Below are 17,656 nucleotides of genomic sequence, written 5' to 3'. Positions count from 1 at the left end.
TGTAATGGAAGTTATATATCAATATTGTATGTTAGCAGTGTCCAGTAGAAGTATAATGTGGGCAACATATGCAGTCCATGTGTGTAATTTTAAATTGCATTTAAAAAGTAAAAAGAAACATTTAGTTTTAATGATATATAATATTTAACACAACTCAGTTTGAGTAGCCACATATAAAGTGCTTAGTAGTCATATGTGCATGTTTAATTGCTAAGTCGTGTCTGACTCTTGGAGACCCCGTGGACTGTAGCCTGCCAGGGTCCCCTGTCCCGTGAATTTTCCAGGCAAGAATACTCGACTGGGTCGCCATTTCCTTCTCCAGGGGATCCTTCCAACCCTGGGATTGAACTCTCGTCTCCTGCATTGGCAGGTGGATTCTTTACCACTGGACCACTGGGGAAGCCTAGTCCCATGTAGCCAGTGGCTACCATATTGGACAGCACAGTCCTGTGGCATAGTGTAAAATGCCATATGACTGTCAAATACTGCCAGCTCAATTATGCTGAAATGATGTAGACACCTTATGAAAACTGAATGTTTTAAAAAAGCACAGTCTAAAAGTAATGACAGGGTTCTTGGTTATTCATTCTCTTCTAATTCAAAGCGATTTTACTTGAGTTTGCAGTGTTTTTCAATTTTTTTTGTTGTTGTTGTTGAGAGAGAAGTGTGAAATGGGAAAGAGAAAATCTATTTTTTTCATTAGTCTTTGATTTCATTATTTTTTATTTTCTGAAGATTTAAGTGCGAGGATTTAGGGTATTTCTGATGCAGTTGAAGGCATAGAAAGGCAATATGCTTTTGCAATGCCGAGTTTGCGTGAGAATAATCAAGTTACTCATACTTTATTACATTTAGTGTATGTTTCACTACTAGACTATAGTATCTGAAGTTTGTAAAATAAAAAAGATAGTAGTGACTGACTCTGTGCTTGAGATTGTATCATACATGATTTCTTTCCCCTAGATAATTCATGTCATTAGTAAGTTTTATGTTCTAATTATTTTTATTCTTGCAGGCTGCTGAATCAGGAATAATAAAAGTTAAAACAATAGCTGCACGAAACACCGAAATTTTGGCAGGTAATTTTTTGCATTAAAAATTCAACAATTAATGAAAGTTTGACTAATGGTAAAAGTAGAATCTTAAAACCCATCAGTTTTTTTTTAATAGCATCTCTTCCTTATGCTCCTCTTCTATTATGCTATCCATAATGATAAAGAACATGCAAAAGTCCCTAATTTATGATCTAATTGGGTGTCCCAGAGATGAATGCTGTACTGTTCTCTGAAATCAGAAAGCTTAAAACTACTAACTCCTTAAAGGCAAAGATTTTTCATACTCATCTTTGAATTCTCTTCCTCCTCTTGTCAATCACCTAAGATACACTTACCCATAAAAGGCATTCAATTAATATTTGTTGTATTGAAAGAAAGATTGGTTCTCAGACCACCTTCCCAGATCTCTTTTATCTTTGAAATAAGCAGGGCGTTATATAGATGTAACATTTTTTTTGATTGATCCTAGTTTTGGGGGAGAAATTTTCAAAAGTTTCTCTCTGGCACCCTTTTGATACTCAGTCCGCCGCCTCTTTTTCTTCCTGCCTTTCTGTTCTTGCCTCTATCATGCAAAGGAAGGAAACTGGCATTTTTGAGAATCTGTTGCATGTGAGGCGTTTGTGCCACTTGATCTTATATAGGACAACCTTGTGAAGAAATATTCTTTTAATAGTAGAGCAAATTGAGATGCAGAGAGATTTAGTGGCCTAAGGTTGGTCACTTGGTGAGTGGTGGAATCAAATTCACCTCCCGGGCTGTTCAGAGCCCATGTTCTTCCTGCTGCAGTGTGCTGCCGTGGTACTGTGAGGTTTCCACACTGGCTGCTCTCTTCCAAGTGCTTGTGCTCAACTGCTGCTTGCTTCGCTGATCCTTCACGTGCATTTCCAATTCCAGTGGTGCTGTAGTTCTCAGCTAGTTACAGGAGAAAAGCAGTCCTATTAAACTGATTTACACCAAGTCCAAATAGTGAAGAACCAATACAACTCTTAAGTCTCTTTACACTTTTTAAAGAAGCATACCAGTAAATTCCTAAAGGGCAAAATTTTAAAGAATATTTCAAAATGAAATGAGGATGTTTGGGGCTAGTTTAAGGGTGACAGGTAAGAGTGGATTTCATTTGCCACCTTAGGGTTAGCCCTGCTAAGTTGCATCTGTTTCTCACAGCTCCTCTGATTTTGAACATTCTGATGAAACACCAAAGAGTTATATAACATTATTCACAGCGTTGAATAATGCTCTCTGTGCTTACTGAGTAAAGGGGTAGAGTGAAGTGGTGGGTAAAGGCAAAGGTATGTGTGGTTGGACTGGGAGGATGGGCAAGTGGGTCTGGGAGACGCATGTTGGGCAGATTAGCTACCGTGAGGAAATTGTTTCAAGATAAATTATGGACATGGGTGTTTTTAAGTTGGAGATGTCATAGGCCAATTGTATTAGAATGTCATTGCAAATATTTACTTTTGTTTCTGTCATTGCTGATATTATGGTAAGTCCTTAATTCTTCTTCAGTAATAGAAATTTTCATTGAGTCTGTAGTTGATAAAGACTGTTTTCTTCAGAGGATCACTGTCTGTTACAGAGTTCTGTACCACGTAAAATGTCTAATTCATACTAAGGACAAATAAAAAAAATTTTTTCTCAGTTACTGTGAATTTAATATTTAAGTGGACTGTTAATTTCATTTTAATTCAGTTAGCTTTATTACAATCAGGTTAGAACAAATCCTTATGCACATACAATTAATAATTCTTGCTTTAATATCCATAGTATCCAGAACCATGTACTCGAGGAGTTATATTAGCATTTAAACTTTTTCCTAGTGTTCTGGCCAAGTATTTAACAGCAGTTGATTGATCAGTAAAAATTTATGATTTTAGACCACTGTCATCTTGAAAAATCATGGGCTGCAAAGAAAAAGGGAAGAGTTTAAATTAGTCAGTGTGTCATTTCTCAAGTACTTAATTCAGGGTATGGTTAATATTGAGAAAATTTTTTTGGTAACTTTTTTTAAATTTCCTGAGAAATGTTTACTTCTCTAAAGACTATAGGTTACCACTTTTATGCTGTAATGGATGTTAAAGATATCAAACAACTGAAGAGTCTCAAGTGATATGGGAAATATTCAGAAAATAAGAAAGATTGCTATAAAAATTAGAGCCCTTAGTTAGGGTCGCTTGTCAGAGGAAACAGTACTTAGCATAGATTTTAACCAACTTGAGTTTTCTTAGATTTATTTTCCAAGGGAAGGTTATTTACATTGTAGAATAAATCTTTGCTTTACATCTCCACTTCTTTTAAGCATCCTCCTTTAATGTTTATTTTTCTTTGTTTTCACTGCTGTCATGAATGCTGACATAAGTGGAATGCTATGCCAGGTAATGTCAGCATCAATGCACATATACAGATCATTATCTCAACATTGCCTTTTTCTTTAAAACTGCAAGTGAGAGATAGCAACATGAAGTTTTTCATTTACAAGGCCAAATGCCTTAATCTTACATTTGACTATCATATATTATAAATTGTTTTTGTTATCCTAGCTTACAATAAATATACTTGAACTTGACTGAGAAGATGGGTGTTACACAGAAATTATATAAACAGAGAATCTGCTATTTGAATAAATATTGGAAATAAGGAAATCAATGAAGTTGTGCAATCTTTTAAAATTGTATATTTAACCCCGACTCAAAACTGTAACAGTTACATCCACCTAACACCGCTTTCAACTACTGTCAGTATATAGAGAACATTTTTACACAGATAATCATTATGTATGACTTTTGTTCTTCTGTCCTCACAGTTTCCCTCATTCTTTTCATATCCATACAGTCTTATTGCTAAAAATTCTCTAATTCAGTAGCAATGAGTAAATATACTTTGGAATTTTTTCTGACATTGAAGTGTTATTTATCTGCTGATTTTATTCAGTATATTCTGTTTTATCAGTCTATATATCTGTGATATTTAACAAACATCCATAGAATATCCCATATAACATATTCTTAATAAATAATTATGTAAGAATCACTGGTAGAAATACAAAGATGGGTAATGTAATTCACCTACAATCTGTGTGTTAATGTAAGAACTATATTTGAAAAGTATGTTTGTACCATTTGTTCTATTTAGCTTACCTGCTCCTTCATTTACTTTTTGGAGCTCTTTGTCAGAAATTTTCCCTTCCTGAAGACATACTTCTTGAGGTCAGGATCAGTATCTTATTCTTCCTTACATTGCTGCTAGATGGCGCATTACATGGGAAATAACAGTGAAGTGAAGTCCCTCAGTTGTGTCTAACTCTTTGCGACCCCATGGACTGTAGCCCACCAGGCTTCTCCATCCATGGAATTTTCCAGGCATGGGTACTGGAGTGGGTTGCCAAGCCCTCCTTAAATGTAGGCTACTAAATTAGTCACTCCAAAATGCAAGTAAGACTCTTTGAGTGTTGCCACTAGTATACTTTCAACCTCTCTTTCATTTTACATGTTATGATTGAGTACATGAATTTTGTCATATTTGGATCATGTCAGCCAGTTAACAGAGTAATGAAGGAGACAGATTCTAAACAGAAAATTCTGAGGCTTATATGGTAAATGTCAGGTGGAAGTATAGATGGGCCTGTTATAAGAATATCAGGAAGACTCCTAATCCAACCTGAGACTATGAAGCTGAGTCTCGATGCTCGAAAAGGAGTTATCCAGGCAAATAAGGTGTAGGAGTAATAAGTAAGGGAAGTTACTTAAATGCATGAGGTATAAAACAGTTTGGTCTATTTGGGTACCTGTCCAACTACTGCCATTGTGTGACTTCCTGAGTAGCTTGATGGAAAGAGTTTGAATTAGGGAGGTGACACTTTCATATAAGTATTTTTATACTCTGTACATTACTCTGACAGCAGTGTGAAAGGCATATTTCAGTGCATCATCAGTACAGAAGGGGTCTGTTGGTAGACTGCTACTGTAACTCAGGATAGAAGATACGGGGGGCTGTACTTTATTGCTTGCTAACAAATTGACCTAATGAATCGGAGAGCTTTCTCTGCCACATAATGTGTTTTTCTTTATTCTTTTCCCCCCTTTTAAAAAAAATTTTTAATTTTTATCCTGCCTTTATTATATAATACTTTTTTGATACCATATTTTCTAATTTTTAAAATTGTTCCAGAATATTTCAGCAAGTGATTGTAACTTAGGTATGTTTCAGTATTTGAACTATTTCTGTAAGATACATTTCTAGGAATAAAATTATTAAAGGATATGAACCTGTTCTTGAAATTTTTCATCACTGCTTTCTAAAAAGATAAAAGTTTATGCCTTTACCAACTATATGTGAATATATTTTTGTAGCATCCTTGTAAGATTACTATTTAAAAAAATCTTTTCAGTCCTTGAACAAGCAAATGACTTCTCATTTTAATTGACATTTCTTTTTAATGTTGAACATTTTTCTCTGAATATATTATTTTTTCATTTTAGGTTTTTTTGGAGTTTTTGTGTTTTCATTATCAAATATTTGAGCTATTTATATAGCAAAATATGAATTTCTCATGTTTATATCATATTGTCTGCATTATTTACTTCTTAATTTTTTATCTGCTGCTGCTAAGTCGCTTTAGTCGTGTCTGACTCTGTGTGACCCCATAGTCTGCAGCCCACCAGGCTCCCCCAGCCCTGGGATTCTCCAGGCAAGAACGCTGGAGTGGGTTACCATTTCCTTTGCCAAGGCACGAAAGTGAAAAGTGAAAGTGAAGTCGCTCAGTTGTGTTCGACTCTTAGTGACCCTGTGGACTGAAGCCTGCCATGCTCCTCCGTCCATGGGATTTTCCAGGCGAAAGAGTACTGGAGTGGGGTGTCATTGCCTTCTCCATAGTTTTTTTATCTAGATGCTTTTTATTTTTACATAATCTAACTTTTTTGATTTCTTGCTCTATACTGAAGTAGTCTTTCTCCTTCCATGTAGTTGATAGTCGCTTTTACTTTCTTCTTGTTTTTCTACAGTTTGATATTTTTCTTAGTAATACAGAGTTACACGAGGACCTAGGTGTTTTTTCTTTTGCTAAATTACTGACTGTAGCAACATCATTTGTTGAATAATCCTTCATTTACCTGTAATGTACTTTTATGATGACACTGTTCATAATTTTATTTGTCCTCATATTGAATCATTTAAAATATTTTCAGATATTTTGAACCATTAAACTTTTTTTAGTGTTTGAAGTATCAGTTTTTCCCATAATTAGATTTTAAAGGTTTTGAGGATAGCGGTTACGTGTCCATCACATTTTATTTCTTTCACAAGAGCTATAGTTTGTCATTTAATGACTGGTAACATTTTAAAAACCTTTTATTTAACCCCTGTTAGTGTGATTCATAGTGGGGTACCCTAGTTTAATTCTTTCTTTCCAGGATAAAACCTGCAATTTTGCAGTGAAACTGCTCAGAGCAAGGAAACCCCTAGGATATGGGGACCTGCTGGATCTCTTTCAGGTGTGTGAAAGTACATCATTTGATCTCACAGTTACACAATTTGGAAATAAACACAGAGTTTCAGTCTATTAAAGGAGTTGTGCTTCTGAAGGGACTTATGTAGAAACTAAACTTTTTCTTTTTTCCCTTATCTCCACACACTCCTCCTCACCTCACAGCCCCCCCCACCCCACACACACATAGGTTTTGATTAAAAACCATTGACCTTTTCCTCTTTTTTCCCCTAGATTTTTAAAAAAATGATTAAAGCAACATACATGTTGCTTTATATTTTTGCACAGCCTTTTCCTCAATGTGATCTCTAAACTCTAAACCTATAGGAAGGTTTTTATGTGAAGCCACCCTTAAGATGCATATAATTAAAATTACTGTTTATAAAGAGAAAGCAGCAATTGCCCAGTTAGAAGTCTAGGATTAATTTCTGATTCTTAGGATCATTATGACATTTAGAAGAAGAGAAAAATAACTCGCAACTTTTAAAAAAGGATCTTTATCTTCATTGTGATCTAGATCTGGTAGATATGTTTCTGTTTTTCACATTATGCTTCAAAAACAGAATAGACAAATAGGTTTTCCATTTTGATTATTGTGGATCATCTATTTTGGATAATACAGAAATTTCCTTTGATCATTATATTCTCACATAAACTGGGAGAAAAAAAGTAGGAAGGATGGATACCTTTGAGTTACAGTAAAATATCGTTAAAAATTATTTTCATTACTACATTAATTTTAACTCAGCTTGATAGAGCTGAATAGCTGTGACTGAATGTATAGTTCACCTTATTTTATTCATTCTAAGATAAGACAGTTTTTTTCACATGTTAATATTCCCCAAATTAGCATGCATTTTACAGCTGATGGTTTCTTAGAATCACTGTGGGCCAGATACTTTTGTAGTTGTCTTTTTCAGTGAACTTGTTCATAGTTGTTGATACTATCACATCAGTTGAGTTGCATGCATTGTTGATATCATGTAAGTTTTGTTATTTGAAATGTTACCCTTGTTGTGCAGAAACTTCCTGTTAACATCTTATGGTAAGATCAGAAAACACCAGCATCAAAGCATGTGGAATGGGTGTCATTAGCTTAGAAGAATATCTCAGAGACAGTAGTGAAGTGCTCTCAAGCAATGAGGCATTGCAAACAATCCAATTAAAAAATGAATAGAAGTTCTAAATAGACTTTTTTTTTTCAAAGAATACATACAGATGGCCAACAGGTACATGAAAAGATGCTCAACATCATTAATCATTAGTGCTATGCAAATCAAAGGCAAATGAGGATATCACCTTACACCTGTTAGAAGGACTGTTACCAAAAAAATAAGAAATAACAATGGCCTTCTTGACCTAAAGGATGAAATTATGAGGAAAAATTGTGATTAGAAAGTTTTGTATAATTGTTTAATTAGCATAGGTAATTGGCCCTGATTTTCTTTCTGGTGATATACGTGTGTCTTAAAATAATTGTCATCAGAGATTCTGTAGAGGTACACTGTGTTTCCTTCTATGGAGACAGATTCCCTTTCCTTCATTCTTCGGATGACTTTAGGCAGACAGCTTTGAAGTGTTTCATTGGTGTCTTTTGAACACTTTTAACTCTTTTAATTTCCAGTTGCATCATATGCTGTTTGCCTTAAAGAGTGGCAGCATAATGTTGTGGAAAGAGTAGTGAACCAGGGATTAGAAGACATATTTTTGGATTCTGGTTTTGCCACCTACTTATTGTGTCACTGGGTTCAGATCATGCCCTATAAACTCTACATGAGTATTATGATACTCAAATGAGAAACACGTGTTAATGTCATAAAAGTTTTAAATGCAACTTATTAGTATTGAAAACTTATATTTGTCTGAACAAGATTTAATAATTTGGAATGTTCTGCAGAGTTGGAGTGGCATCAGACTTCACTGATTTTGGCAGAATTGAATATAGCAGGATATTTACTTTTTTAGAATAGTATTTTTTGAGCTTTATTATCATCTTTTAATCACTCATAAAAATGTTTTGTGGCATTGTTAGGGAAATTTTATGTCTCTGGTTTTGAAGCAGAACCTTGATGCACAAGAAAGCAAGGAAATAACGCAAGGGAGCTGTTTTTTGGAAACACTGTTCATTGCCAGTAATATTTGCTATCTCTTAGCTGTGATTTATGCTGGCATACTGAAGGATTTTACAGAGCACACTGTAGGGAATAGTAGTCTTTATTTGCCATACCATAAAGAAGCTTTGGGAGAAAAAAGAAGAGACTTTAAGTGATAAAATTAATGTTAACACTAGCTTTACACTTTTAAAGGTGACTCTGGGTGACTTTCCCACAAATTTTTGAAAAACATGTTAAAACTCAAGTTTTGTGTGACTTTTTTACAGGTTTTAACCTATTAAAATAATTGATGTATGCAGTACGTTTGAAAACAAATACCAAACATATAAGTTTAATGTTCTTGTGACTTGGAATTTTATGTTATTTATTCAAATTCCCTGAGGATGACAAATGTGAAATGTGTCTTATTCATCTTTGTGTAGCTACCCACTAAGTGTGTGTGTACTGATTTAACTTCATTTTGTAAATTTAAATTGTGTATAATTCAGTTTGTGCATTTTCTAATCTTTTACATTTTTGTTGCTATTTGAAAACTTCTGAAATAACTGGCTTGGTAGAAGGAGTTATTTAAGATTTGGAATTATAGCATGTTCATCCAATTAATTTAAAGTAATACTTAAGTAATAAGAGTAGTAATGTTATTGTTTTTAATGGGTTTACTTCTTGAAGAAGAAATTAGAGCCAGTGAATTAAAGGCATGTAATAAAATTCTAGGGAGTTCTGAATATTCATTCAGAAATGTGGTAGGGTTGATGTATTACTATTTTTAATTACGTTTCTGCTTTAGAATTTGAGTTCTTATTTCTGTTTTCCCTTCTACACTATTGAAGAAATAGTCTTACTCTGAGGCAAGATAGAACTTCTGAGAAGTTGCCCTTAAAGAGTTTATAGAAGATGCAGGAGAACCAAAGGACAGAGTGTCAGGAGAAAGGCATGGGAAGACTGTACTTAAGGAGGGTAGTTTAGGTATAGAGTCTGAAGTATTTTAACTCTTACTGCTTGATTTTTATTTTCATTTATTTTATATTAAGTGATTTTTATTAAGATTGTCATTACTGGTTGTAATTATGTGAAAATGTTCTTATTTATGAATTATGTTTAAATTTTTATTTTATATGTGTTCTAAATAAAGCATTGAAGGAGAACAGCTCAGAGGTTGTTCAGCCTTTTCTAATGGGTTGTGGAACCAAGGAACCAAAGATCACTCAACTATGTTTGGCTGCCATTCAGAGACTCATGTCCCATGAAGTGGTATCTGAGGTAATGTGAAGATTTTATCTGAACTGTGCACCTACAAATCAGATCAGGAGTTTTCTCAAGGAGAGAATAAAACATACCTGGTGTTTAATACAAATCAGTGCTTGAAGGTCATGGCTTCATTTTCAAAGGTTGCCAAATTGTCTCATTATTAAACACTCAGTATAGATGGGCTACATTTTGTCAAATCTTTTGGAATCTAAGAAGTCATGTGTGCTCAGTTGCTTAGTCGTATCTGACTCTTCATGGCCCCATGGACTGTAGCCTGCCAGGCTTCTCTGCCCATGGAATTTTCCAGGCAAGAATACTTGAGTGGGTTGCCATTTTCTACTCTAGGGGATATTCCCAAACCCTCATCTCATGCGTCTCCTGCATTGGCAGGATGATTCTTTACCACTAGTGCCACCATAGTTGATTAATATAGATAATTTTGAGAACCAAGCAGATTTTCAATATCAGTGATGAAGAATATCATTAATGAATTACTTTTTTAAAGGTAGGAGAGAAAATCATGACTATTTCCTAGATTGTCTGAAGTGTTGCTCATTAAGGGTATTCATATCTAACCTCATGATGGTAAAACAGGAAAAACATTGTATTACTATGAATCGCATCCTGCTTGTCTGCTTAACTTTGTACTTCGTAGGGTACTTTTTAATAGAAATTGTAAATTCTTTTGCCTTTGGTATAACATTCTAAACAGTATCAGATTTAATTGAGTTCGTAAATGTGTTGTTAATTTGAGTTGTATTTTTTCTATAACTCATTTTCCCTCTTGTCAATGAAATAATATGTAAGAAACAGTAACAGACTCATAAGTTGTATATGTTTATATTCATAAGTGTCCAAATGAAATATACCCCTATTATTTTAGAAATGAGCCTTGATTTTGGCAAGGTATCAGAACTGCATGTTGCTGTTTGCCTATATTCAAATGGTACCTTTTAAATCTTAAAGCATTTTTTTTTTAGAATAAAATTAATTGGTTGCAGTTCTTGAATTAGTTGAGAGACATGTATTTGGATCTATAGATTTAGAAACATGGGTTTTTGTTAATATGATCAAGAAATTCTCTCCAGGTAAGATTATATTTGCATACTTTTTCTTGCTTAGGGACCCAACATATCTATATTTATTTCTTGACAATAATTAAAATACTTGTTTTACAGACTGCAGCTGGAAATATAATTAACATGCTTTGGCAGCTAATGGAAAATAGTCTTGAAGAACTTAAGCTGCTTCAGACAGTTCTTGTTCTTTTAACAACCAATACAGTAGTTCATGATGAGGCACTCTCTAAGGTAGGAACCTGTTTGTCCAAGTTCATTAAGTGCTTTGGGACAGTATTTGGATAAGCTGACCGAAAGAGGAAAGCCTAGTGCTGTTTGAACTAAAAGCAACTTTCCTGTAGCTATTGTGATAATGCGCATTGCCTGTTAAAAGCCTTCAGTGCCTTATTTTCAGACTGATTAAACAGGTGATTAAACAGACTTCCTTGGATATAGCTGACAGGCTTGGTTATGAATACAATATGGAAAAAGAAAAGTAGCAGAAGAAAAGGAATAGAGAAAGAAGAAAAGAAAACAGTATTTGTTTCCAGGTATCAGTGTTGTCCACAATTACCTTGGGTGTTCCTGACAGCTCTCTCTTTCCCCCTTTCAAAATAATTTCACGTGTAAAATGTATGTAAGCCAGATAAGTCTGCCCCTGAAGCAGCTGGAGAAGTGTCATTTTGGCATTAATACTAGATATGGCTGCATGAGTGAAAGCTCTTTCTCATTCCTACTCTCTTTGAAACATATAACAACTGTTATATTATTTGTTTCATCTTTAAATTTTTTTTTTAAATTGTAAAATATTTCCAAAGAACAGAAAGTACAGAGAGTAATGTAAAAATAGCCTCAATTAATAGTTTATTATTTAGGGTAAAAGGTGCATTTCACATTACCTTTGCTAATCTTATGTGTCTTTATATTTACTGAGAGTTTGAATTATTTAAAACTACTGAAGTTTTGTAGCTTTATTGTATAAAAGAGTGGGACTTTTAACGTAGGTGATTGAAACAGCAAAACATAAATTATTTGTGGTTACATCAGATAAAGATAATAACCATATTCATCAACTTATTTCACGCTAAATGAAACTTGTTTTTTTAGGCAATTGTTCTTTGTTTTCGGCTACATTTCACAAAAGATAATATTACAAACAATACAGCTGCTGCTACAGTGCGACAAGTTGTTACTGTTGTTTTTGAGAGGATGGTTGCCGAAGATGAACGACACAGAGGTAGAGTGATGAAAGCTGTCTCTCCTTTTGCCTGTGGGAGGCTCTGATGTCCATGATTAGTCATTTAACAATTGTCCGCCATTGCCCTATAGGCTACCTAATAATGAAAATACTTTAGAAAGTGTATCAGCGTCTTTATTACTGATAATGGAACCAAAGGTAAATCTCTCACAGTTCTTTCACCCTAAGAAGTGGACCCTGCTTTCTGTATTTATTTCTAATATATTCAAAATTTTATGTTGGAGATGGTAATAGCACGTTTTATACAAGGAGTTGCATTGTAAGTCTTTTTAGCCAGACATTACATATGATTATTTTGTGTTACATTTTAATTTTTGTAATTGAAATTTTTATTGGTTGCATTATATTTTGTTGCTATTCTATAATTTAATGAACTACTTATGTTCTGTAGTTCAGTATTGTTCTGAGTGTCTTCCTACATATGTATTTCCATTTGAATTATTTCTTTAGAGTAAATTTTCAAAAGTGAACTTCCCTCATGTGAATTTTTGTCTTTGCCTATTAATATGTATTAATCAAGAATATTTATTAATGTAAAGCCTACTCTTCATATTTTCATCAAATCCTTTTATTTGTAATTTTTAACATTTTCATGATTTGAAACATTTCCTAAAAACTTAGAAACATATCCTGTCACAGAGCTTATAGATACTGTTTCTGTTATAATTTTTATAGTTTGATAAATTTTAATTTTTTAATTTGTTATCCCTATTAGATGAAAAGTAAAAATTTTCCACATGATTAGTTGAAAAAAATCATGAGGTGCTGTCATCAAGAACAGCCTCTCTATTTTATGGAGTCAAGAAACAAAAGATTAATCTTTTTTAGAAGTTTTTTTCACCCCTAAACTCTTGATATTATACAGTCTTTCATATCATTTGGTGTTATTTTGGTAATATTGGTAAAAAAAAAAATAGCAATACTAGTAAATAATGATAGTTCTACCTACTCTAATAATTACTTCACTTTATCTGAATTTAACCATTGGTCAAATTTTTCACATTCTGTTTCAGGCATTTTTCATCTATTTAAGATATTCCCACTAACTTTTATCTCACTTTTCCAAGGGGAAATGCAGGTAGAATTCTAACAGTTTGAAACATAAAGGATTTAAACATAGAGGATAAAACAGAGCAGTTCTCCAGTTTGAATGTCTTATATACCATAATCTCAATATAATTTCTGAATTGATAGTTTGGCTGTGTGTCTAATATCACACTTAATACTTTCTAATAAGGTAGAAAATATTTAGAACGTCTTCCTTTTCAAGTAGTCATTAGTCAAGATTTAATTGAAACAGGCTGCTATGACTTACAGGAAATAGTATCTTGTTAATATTCAAAGAAATTGAGAAGCCCCATTCTAGGTGACTCTTGGCTAGTCAATACCTGTCACTGACATAGTGCTTAATGGCAGATCAAGCAGTTAATTCTCTTGAAGATGGTGAGATTATAGAGGAATTAACTGTGGTAAATATTTATATGTTTGATATTTAAAGGTACATTCAAATATGACATGGGTTTCAAATCCATGAAATAAAAGGACTAGAGAAAGGGGTACTAGGAAAATCATATGTATGGACAGAGATAATAAGTTCATTTGAACATGAGATAGTGAAGAGTATGTTTTTTATGATATGATGTATAAAAATGTAATTCCCAATTTTTCTTTCCGTTTTGGAGGCATGGTTGTGAACTTAGTTTATAATTCTGTAAATACATACTTATTTTCAATATACCTTTTAGACAGTATATATGATTTATTAAAAGCACCAAGAACTCCTAAAACCCTTCTTATTTTGATTGCAGATATTACAGACCAACCAGTACTAGTCCAAGGAAATAGTAACAGAAGATCTGTCAGCACCCTCAAACCTTGTGCTAAAGATGCATATATGCTTTTCCAGGTATTTCCATTGATAAGAATAATTTTTATAATATAGTTTTGTGTGAAATTCTGATTTTGGAATTTTATATCTGATTTAATTTTTAAGTGTTTTTTTTTTCATTGTCATTTTAAAGTGTCAAAAAGTAGTATAGGTTTAAAAAGAAAAAAGTAGTACAAGTTTCCTCCACTATCTGATAGTAGCATATTTCTGTGAAACTTCAAAATGCCTTAAGTGAAAAAGCAGTTACCTTAGGACACAATTACCTAATGAATGCACAAAATAAATCAAGATAAAGCACAGACACACACACAGCTCAAAGCTTTGGCAGCTTGATGCTGAGATGCTGAGTATAGTTCCTGGAGAAAGAACTTGAAGGTACCACTGTTGCTGCTGGGGGTATGTACAGCCTGTGTTATGGCTGGCTGCAAAATAAACGCGGAACATGGTTTTCATTTTTGTCTTTTTTTTTTAAAGAAAATTGAAAATCTTCAGATTTTCTTCTGGTTAAAGAAAGTCTGATTTCTTCTGGTTAAAGAAAATAGGTGCTAATGTAGGTCCTTTGTAAAAACTAAGTGGTGAAGAACTTTTGAAAAGCATGTGATATCTGTCTAAAACATTAAAGAGTATCTATACCTAATTAGCATGATAAAATGTTATGTTTCACTTTAAGGAAATAAAATGAGTGAAATCCTGAACTAGCTATATTAGGAATGACTAGTCATATAAAATACTTCCTTTAATAGGAAAATTAAAGTATTTACTTAAATTCTGCTCTATCTGATATAACATGATATACAAATACCTAATTTTTACATTACTTGTCATGAATAAAACAAGATTAACCTGCACTAAAAATTTTATTAATTTTGATTAGAGACTCTTTAAAACAATGTTAGAATAACATTTTGTCTCTACTCTGTATATTAAGTTTACTTACATATCAACTATACAATTAATTAAAATTTTGGATTATCAATACTTAATTTCTAAGGAATGAAACCTACTGATAAGAGATACTTCAAATAATTTTTTATGAGCTATGAATTTTAAAAAGGACTTTGCATTCCAGCATGTGAAATATTTTATTTATTGTTTGATTTATTTTCCAGGACCTTTGTCAGTTGGTTAATGCTGATGCCCCTTACTGGCTAGTAGGTATGACAGAAATGACCCGAACATTTGGCCTTGAATTACTTGAATCAGTCCTGAATGATTTTCCACAAGTCTTTTTACAAGTAAGCCATTTGTGGTATCTTGCAACAAAATTAATCTTTCCTTTTTTTCAGAGATAGTTTTCAAGAAAGCAAGATGTATTTTTACCCCACATTAAAAGATGCAAAAAATTATAGCTTCAGACTTTAGACATAATAATCTACTATTATTTTAACTCTGTTGTGCACAGGCATTTTGAAATTTTAATGTTAGAAGGAAACCCTAGAGTCTTGTCTGGTCAAGCATTTCCAAATCTAAGGGTGTATGAAGGAGCTCTTTTTATAATGTGTATAATTATATATTATATATAATTATACACGTTATAATGTTTATGATGTGAGCTCTTTTTATAATATTTAAAAGCCTTAAAAATTGTTGCTAATTTTTGTATGAGCTGTGTGCTTTTATGTAATTTAAATGGAAAAAAGAAGTCATCAATGCTTATTTAATAAATTTAATGTGCTGTGCAGAATATCTCAAAACAGTTGATAAGGGAAAAAGTGAGAAAGAATTTAAACTTTTCATTTTACTTGTAAGAAGCTAAAGTCCAAAAGTGATTCAGTAATTTACATGGGGTTCTTCAGTTATTTGCAGATCTTGAACTAAAATTTAGAACTTTTAACTGTACTCTAGCTCCTTTCCCTAATATGCTGCTCCTCCTAGGTCAGCTATTTGATCTTTGCTCTTGCCTACAACACAAGTGAACCAAGTGCCACAAAAGTAGAAGACCCTTTAGACCAGGAGTCGGTATTGAAATCTTTACTACATGGCTTATAGTTTTTGTCCATATTAGATAACTGTTCAGTGCTTTCAGTGGTATTGAACAATATTAACTGAGGATTCCCTTTCTTGTATTAGCATAGGAGAAGTTAAGGTATAACTTGATTCATAGTCTTGTATAAACTGATAGTTGTAACAGCTCCGACTTTTGACTGCCTACTCTGTGCCAAACTTCGCCAAATTCCTTACATATCATACTCTCTGTAATCTTCACAAATACCTGAAGTACCAATTATTCCTATTTTACCCAGGAGGAAGCTAAGACTCTGAGGGTTAAATAATTTGTCTAAGGGTTCATAGTTTGTGAGTGTCCTCATCCTTTAGCCTCACTGTCATTTTTGTTCTTAAATGACCCAAGTGGACTCCTGCTTCAAGGCCTTTGTACTTGCTGCTGCCTGGGTCTGGAATACTCTTCTCCCGTATAGATTGTTCTCTTATACTTTTGAGGACTTTACTCAGTGGTCAACATATCAGACAAACCTTCCCCACCACTCTGTGTGAAATGGCAGCTTCTTTTCCTGGCAGCACTCTTGTCTGACTCCTTGTCATTTTTCTTATTACTTCCTGACATAGGTGTTTGTACATGAGTTGATCTATTTTTTCCCCTCATAAAAAAGTAAGTTCTCTGAGGCAGGGACTTAGTTCAGTGTTGTACAAGTGCCTATAATAGTGCCTGGCATATGACAGGTATTTGATAAATATTTGAATAAATGAATGAATGAACTGGTAAATGAATTTGAATTAGAAATTTCTGTAGTTTGGATTACATTTTCTAATTTTGTAGGGAAAGTTTTGAAAAAATGGTTTCAGATTTATTGTGCCCAAAATAAATCTATTCTACTTCATTCTTCTTGCTATAATCCAGAGGAGAAAAAAGAATTACCTTGTGTAAGATCCTAAAATTTACTTCTACAGATCTCTTAAAAAACTAGGAATAAAACTACCATATGACCTAACAATCCCACTACTGAGGATATGCCCTGAGAAAACCATAATTGAAAAAAACACATGTACCCCAGTGTTCATTGCAGCACTGTTTACAGTAGCTAAGACATGAAGGAAACCTAGATGGAATCTAGAAAGATGGTACTGATGAACCTATTTGCAGGGCAGCAGTGGAAAGGCAAAGATAGAGAAAAGACTTGTGGGCAAAGTGGGGGAAAGAGAAGGTGGAATGAATTGAGAGAGTAGCATGGAAACATATACAATACCATATGTAAAACAGATAGCTAGTGGGAATTTGCTGTATGAAGCAAGAAACTCAAATCCAGTGCTCTCTGACAACCTAGAGGAGTGGGATGAGGTGGGAAAGTTGGGAGGGAGGTTCAAGAGGGAGAGGGCGTATGTATACCTATGGCTGACTCATGTTGATATATGGCAGAAACCAACACAATATTGTAAAGCAATTATCCTCCAATTAAAAATTAAAAAATTGCTCTTAAGAAGTTTTCTTCAAGAGATAAATGTTTGTTTTCATTCACTCATTATTCACTCATCCAATCAGAATTTACTAATACCTTACAATCTGTGGGTGAATGTGTTCAATGCAAAGTATTTAAATAAG

The 17,656-nt window shown here is 33.4% G+C and overlaps 1 protein-coding gene across 6 annotated transcripts in view; it reads left to right on the top strand.

Annotated features, from left to right (window-relative positions):
• The window catches only part of MON2 (MON2 homolog, regulator of endosome-to-Golgi trafficking), a 110,720-nt gene that overhangs the window by 15,686 nt on the left and 77,378 nt on the right, over nt 1-17,656 (top strand). For 4 of the 6 annotated variants that reach the window (XM_004006504.5, XM_004006503.5, XM_060412872.1 and 1 more), the window contains exons 2-7: nt 1,016-1,079; nt 9,781-9,908; nt 11,075-11,206; nt 12,062-12,191; nt 14,021-14,118; nt 15,210-15,335. In XM_004006504.5, coding sequence (XP_004006553.3) covers nt 1,016-1,079; nt 9,781-9,908; nt 11,075-11,206; nt 12,062-12,191; nt 14,021-14,118; nt 15,210-15,335 — 678 coding nt within the window. Of the gene's footprint in view, nt 1-1,015; nt 1,080-6,460; nt 6,542-9,780; nt 9,909-11,074; nt 11,207-12,061; nt 12,192-14,020; nt 14,119-15,209; nt 15,336-17,656 lie in introns of all 6 variants that reach the window. The other 2 variants (XM_060412875.1, XM_060412874.1) reach the window with 1 other exon arrangement.

Source organism: Ovis aries, chromosome 3, assembly GCF_016772045.2.
Source record: "Ovis aries strain OAR_USU_Benz2616 breed Rambouillet chromosome 3, ARS-UI_Ramb_v3.0, whole genome shotgun sequence".
In the NCBI taxonomy this organism is placed as follows: Eukaryota; Metazoa; Chordata; class Mammalia; order Artiodactyla; family Bovidae; genus Ovis; species Ovis aries.
The sequence above is the reverse complement of the archived record's forward strand: the minus strand, read 5'-3'. Positions and strand labels throughout refer to the sequence as shown.